The following is a 6,072-nucleotide window of genomic DNA, read 5'->3' as shown; positions in this document are numbered from 1 at the left end:
TTTCGTTGGGTCTTGCTGTCCTTCCTCCTTATGGGTGTCGGGATTAGACTGGGTGCTCCTGAGAACACAGCCCATGCCATATGTACCTGGGCACCATAGGGCCAACCTCAGGGTCTTGTGCACAGCTGCTGCCTCACCTGCTCCTTTAGGAAGCTGGTCATCCACCCTTCCCAGCTCTTGGGTAGGCCAAAGAGTACCTCAGCTCCCCCAGGACTGTTTCTCTGCTGTGCTGCCTACCAGTCAGCTGGCCTGGAGACCCAGCAAATGGATAGGCCAAGTCTCAGAAGCCCGATTTGTCAACCAAACATGAGTTTATTAACAGCAAAGTCTAGAGTGGTTTATAGAACTGTGGTCATGGCCCCTAGAGATGCACCCTCAGCTCCCCACACAGAAGCTTCTCAAGCCACCCACTGGTCACAGCAGATGTTCATTCCTTCCTTCCCTCTTCTTCCATATGGGCTCAGTTGGCAGATCTCCAACACCCCCTCCTACCGATTTACCTGCTTCATACACTGGCTTCCTCCTTTCACACCCATGTCCCTAGCACAGAAGAGGCTGTGGCCATGGAGCACAAGACGGACAGGTCCTCTCACACTGGGAGGCCTCGGAGGATGGGTAGATGGTCTGTCTTGAAGACCAGGTTCATCCCCAAGACTGGCTGCAGAATTCCAAGGCCATCTACCAAAACATGAAGAGGTGAAAGCACCCACACAGTGAGAGAGCCAAGGAAGGTGGAAGGACTAAGGAAAGGAGGGGGCTTGGAAGTCCTCCTTTCTCTATTTTGCACCCCTTTTCTTCTCCTTGTACAGCTCTCGATAGCAGCTAATCACACTGTTCACCCCTCGACACACCTTCAAGCTCCGCTCCCGATTGGGATCGTTATCAGAAAGAATCTGAAGCCCCCGGTCAAAGTGGGAAAGGGCTTCTGCCAAGTGCTTAGTGGTCAGCTCTGGCAGGGTGGCCAGGGCATTGTCCTGCCCTGCTCCCGGAGAGGGTGTTCCCAGCCCCTCCCCTGACAGGTCTTCCTCATGCGACTGAAGCAGGTGCACAACATCCTCTTCCACCACTCCCTCAAAGCTACCATGGCCAGCGAGTGTTACCATGTTCTGATGGATCTGCGGGAGGGCTTCAGCCTCAGAGGAGGCGCACACGCACTCTGGCCAGATCTTCTTCCAGACGGCATTCATGGTTGATGGCTTCAGCTCCTGCCAGGCCTCAGCAATGTTGTCCACAGCAGTCATGATGTTGTAGCTTCGCCAGAATTCACGGATGGTGGGCTTCTCTTCCCCGTCAGTCTCTTGTATGAGCTGACACAGCGTCCTCTTCAGGTAAAAGGCCTTGAAGGTGGTGATCACCCCTTGGTTCATGGGCTGGATCAAGGCGGAGGTGTTTTTGGGCAGAAACTCTACCCTCACATTGGCAGAGAGGTCATCCAAGTACACTGGATGGCATGGGGCACTGTCCAGGATCAACAGGGCCTTATTGGGGAGGTTGTTTTCAACACAGTGCCTCTCTACAGTGGGGCAGAAGAAGTTGGTGAACCACTCCTGAAAGATGCTCATGGTCACCCAGTCATTCCGATTAGATCTCCAGATTACAGGCAAGTTGGGCTTAGAGCAGCCTTTCAGAGCCCGGGGATTTTCAGAAGGGTACACAAGCAAAGGCTTCAACTTACAATCCCCAGCAGCATTGCCACCAAGGAGCAGGGTCAGATGGTCTTTGGATGCCTTGAACCCTGGCCCAGCTTTGTCCTCCAGAGACACAAACGTCCTTTCAGGTAAACGCTTCCAAAACAGCCCCGTCTCGTCAATGTTGAAAACTTGCTGAGGCGTGTACCCACCATCCTCAATAATCTTCCTAAGCACTTCAGGATACTTGCGGGCTGCTTCTGTATCAGCCACAGCAGGTTCATCTGTCAGGAGGACATTGTGCCGTGCCTTGAATCGAGCAAACCAGCCATTGCTCGCTCCAAAGGTCTCGGTCTGGGCGCTCTCCCCATGCTCACGCTTCAAGGCCTCAAACAAGCTCTTGGCTTTCTCCTGGATGAGCATGGTGTTGATGGGCAGGTGCTGCTGCTTCTGGTCTTCAATCCACAGGCTTAGCAGCCTCTCCATGTTGCCCATCACCACGCCTCGGCACCGAGTCAGCTGGGTGGTGCTGATGGGAGTGGCCGCCTGAGAGTTGGCTTTGATCTTCTCCCTGTTAACTCGGATGGAGGCCACTGTGGAGGTGGCCAGCCCCAGAGTCTTGGCGATCTGCGTGAGCTTCTCACCCTCCTCAAAACGCCTCAGTACTTCGAGCTTGACATGCAGGGTGATCGACTTCCGGTCTCTCTTGGGGCCCCTGAGCAGTCTTTTCCCTGGCACCTTGGGGCCAGACCCTTTCTCCATTCCGTTGGCCCCAAGAGCCTCCCAGCTTTCCTTCCCCCACCCTTTCCTGGTGCTCCGTCAGGTCTCCTTCCCTGTTTAAGAGACAAGTGGTCATTGGCATGAAAGGAACTAGACATTGCCCATGCTCTCCCCATCCTCCAAGTCCAATTCCCATGCCACTTCTTCCACAAGCCACCTGATTTCCCCACTGCCATCCAAGGCTGGACTTTCCCCTGGGCAGCTCCCTCAGGACATCTCTGTATCTTTCTCAGCTCCTGGCTGGGATGCCCTCCTTCCTCCTCTCAGCCTCCTGGCTTTGCCAGCTTCTGCATGAAGCTCATGCCTTCCTTCTGTCTTATCTCCAGTTTATCTTGTCAACAGCTGCTCTGCACACAGAGGCTGTGGGCTCCACCTCTCTTTGTATACCCAGTACCTAGCACAAGGCCCAACAAACAGCAAGTGTTTAAGCAATGCTTACGAAGCCTGCTGCATGGTGGGGCCTAGATGAGATACACAAGCACTGGGACTGTCTGTAACTCCACCGCAGGGGGATGGGGGCACCCCAGAGAGTTTGACCACTCCCTGACTGCTGGGCAGTTCATAAAGGGGGTACTGCAAACACATGTTTCGAAAAATTATTTGAATGGGCATGTTTTCAACCATCAGTGCTAGACTTCAGCTCTAGGTGACTGTATTGTTAATGTATTTTTCGCTTGATGGGAAGATCTTTACCATCCATTAATAGGCCCATGTGAACTGCTTAAGTCCTAAGTCACTTGAACCTGGGTCATGAAGGTTGTGATACCCTCTGACCCTGAAAAAGTGCATATATACTTGGAGGTTAGCATTTTGCTTTGGGGCTTACTCATGGGAAGAGTATTCCTGTGATGTAGTCAAATGAGACTCTGGGTAGCCACAGACCGGCAGCTCCCTGAAGGCAAGCCTTCCAAAGGGATTCTGACTTCTTTGGGGTGTCCAGGGAGCTGCTGGAGAGCTTCACCTGTGTCCCTGGCTACTCCGAGGGGTGCCTGAAATAGTCTGTCCATACCCCATACACAGACTGCCGAGACAAACAGCCAGCAAAGCTTGACCTTCTCTGGAGGGGCTGTGAACCAAAGCGGGAAACTGATGGTTGAGGTCAGTTTCTGCGAGGGAGCAGGGATACCCCTGTATGTTGGCAAACAAAATGGGCTCTTAGCACTCAGTTCAACCAAGTGCCCTTGAAGAGTTAGGCCTTTGTTTCCTTGATTAGACTGAGAGTCCTTGGTGACCTCCTTGCCTCAGGGGAGGGCCTAGTTTACACTTGAGTTTGAGTGACATGTTTGGGACATCAGAGGCTTTTAGACCACATGGGTTTAAGTCGATTCTTTGTGACGATTCTAGGTCACCTGGGTGAGTCGCATGTGTGACTCACCCTTGACCCTGGAAAAGATATAAAACCAGGGGTTGGCTTTCTCTTTTTCGAGCTCTTACCCACAGCCATGGTGGCACGCATGACTCTGGGCCAGCCCTTGTTATGAACTCCTGGGCTGAACTTAGATGTTGGTAACTATGAATTGTATTTGGTCTGTCTGTTGAAGTTTGTAATTTGTTTGTATTTGCTCCGAAGTTCAGGGTGCTGGCTTTTTCCCCTGAGCTAAGTGAACGGTATTTGTATGCTGAATTAAAGTAAGCTTGTTAACCCTTAACGTTGCTTTCCTTAGTGAAGCAGATCAAAAGAACCTGGGCTTTGGCAGCATTCTTGTTGTTGGGCTTGTGTTGGTCTTTCACCCCCACAATAGCTGCTAGCCAGATGGTTGAAACACCCTGACCACAGACTCAAGAGGTCCATAAATCTCTTCTCCAATATCGCTGTCCAAAGCATGGGAAGCTCTCCTGGGAGGGGGGCTTAGGGTCTAAGGGTCTCCTTGGGACCAACCCTGCTCACAGACCCCTCCAGCTTCTGCTTGAGAGGACGGGCCTGGTGCAATCCCTAACCCAGTGGCGTCTGGGAAGTCCCTCATCTGCGAGTGAAGGCTGTGTCCCTCAGCCCTTGGGTCACAGGAGCTAGTGAGGATACACTGGACCGGGCCTGCCCCCAAGGGCCTTACACTCCAAAGGGGCAGTGCAGCCCGGAAGGGGAGACCCCCAGGACGCTTAGCCCAGGGCAAGGCCAGAAAAGGCAAGGGAGACAGGGTGCCGCTTCCCTCCTCTCTCTGCACCGCATTCAAGGCTAGCCAGCCCTTTGTCTTTTACCTGCGGCTGGCCCCCTACCTCCCCTAGGGCGTTCCTGGAAACAGGGGCCCCGCCCCCTTCCTAGCTCGCGCGCTATCGCTCTTTCTCCTGCCCCCGCCCCTCGGGGGATGCGCACGCAGCCCGCTCATAGCCACGCCCCCCACCCCAGCCCTTCGAGGGATGCGCGCGCAGCGGCCTGCCCTCTCCGCCCCGCCTCTCGCCACCCCCCCTTTCCAGTCCCTCAGGTTAGGCTCGCAGCCGCTCCCAGAACCCGGGCCTTCCCCGGGTCCCGGGCCCCCTCGGCCACCACCGTGATCCCGTAACTAGCCGGACGGCGCCATCCTGACGCTCACACGCGGCGGCGCTTCGCGTTCCCCCGCCCTCACCTGCGGATTCCAGGGCTCGCCTCTGGGCACGGCAGCGCATGCGCATACGCGCTCGCAGCTGCGGCCCCTTCATTCCTTCATTCCGGTACGGGGCGACCTCCAACTGAAGCCGGAGGCGGAGGAGGGGGAGGTTGCCGTGGAGACGTCGGCGTGGGGCGGAGCTACCGCTCCAATGCGTTACGTCACTGTTGGAAAATGGCGTCTTCCTGCGGATTTGGGGGCCCCGGGATTAGGCAAGCGGAGTAGAGAGTGCGAACGAGGCAGAGAGCCGCGTTAAAAACGCCATCCCAATTGGCCAGAACCAAACATGGGCTTTCCCCCGCCGCCCCGAAGCTTCTGGGAAATGTAGTTGACTCATTGGATGATCCCTGTAGACTACGAGTCCCAGAAAGCCCAGCGTCAGTTGGCATTTCCGGCACGCATGCGTCAAGGCCTACGTGATTGCCCTGAAGTGCTGGAGGAGGACTGCGGTAATGACGTCACCACCGCTCTTTTCTACTCCCTCCATCGGAAAACGCACGTGTCGCACATGCGCTTTTGGGCCTCGGCTGTGACGTAGAATGAGATGTCGCGTTACCTTGACTCAGGCGCTCACACGCGCCTGCGCAATTCCTCAGCGTATTCGCAGAGCGTTTCCGGGTCATCGGCCGCGGTGGCCTTTGCCATCTGAGGAATGGAAGCGTGGGAGCCAAGAGCAGGGCCAGCCCCTCGGTTTACAATTGGAAAAATGTGGGGGAGGGGAGGCACCCGTGCAGAGGACGTGCCTTGGACATAGCTCTTTGGGATCCCCGAACCCTGGACTGGAGAGCTTGGAGGCCTGCCCGGAGGAGACGACTCTCAGCAGGGAGCCTGGGAGCAGGGCGGAGGGGCGGGGGGAGCTGTCTGGGGTGGCAGAGCCGGGTAGGGCCTGGGAGCGCTTTGGAATCCCCGGACGTGGCTTGGGCTCTCAGCGGGGAGCCTGGGAGCTAATGTGGGGGAGGGGAGGGAGCTGTCCAGGGTCCCAGAGCGGGCCAGGGCGTTGCCATTTTAAAGTGAATGCAATTTCCTTTTTAACGAAAAAGGCAGACGTTTGTCTAGGAGTCCAGAAATGCTGTTTTCCCCAC

The 6,072-nt window shown here is 55.6% G+C and overlaps 1 protein-coding gene across 1 annotated transcript; it reads right to left on the bottom strand.

Moving 5' to 3' along the window:
- Window positions 1–292: 292 nt before the first annotated feature.
- On the bottom strand, window positions 293–5,140 carry LOC118835908 (tigger transposable element-derived protein 1-like). Its single transcript, XM_036743205.1, has 2 exons — window positions 4,970–5,140; window positions 293–2,461 (listed from the first exon to the last, which is right to left on the bottom strand). The coding sequence occupies exon 2, from the start codon at window positions 2,388–2,390 to the stop codon at window positions 777–779; it is 1,614 nt and encodes a 537-aa protein (XP_036599100.1). The 5' UTR covers window positions 2,391–2,461; window positions 4,970–5,140; the 3' UTR covers window positions 293–776.
- Between the last annotated feature and the right edge of the window lie 932 nt (window positions 5,141–6,072).

The sequence above is a fragment of the Trichosurus vulpecula genome, chromosome 2 (genome assembly GCF_011100635.1).
Source record: "Trichosurus vulpecula isolate mTriVul1 chromosome 2, mTriVul1.pri, whole genome shotgun sequence".
Lineage (NCBI taxonomy): Eukaryota > Metazoa > Chordata > Mammalia > Diprotodontia > Phalangeridae > Trichosurus > Trichosurus vulpecula.
This window is presented reverse-complemented; position numbering and strand designations above follow the sequence as displayed.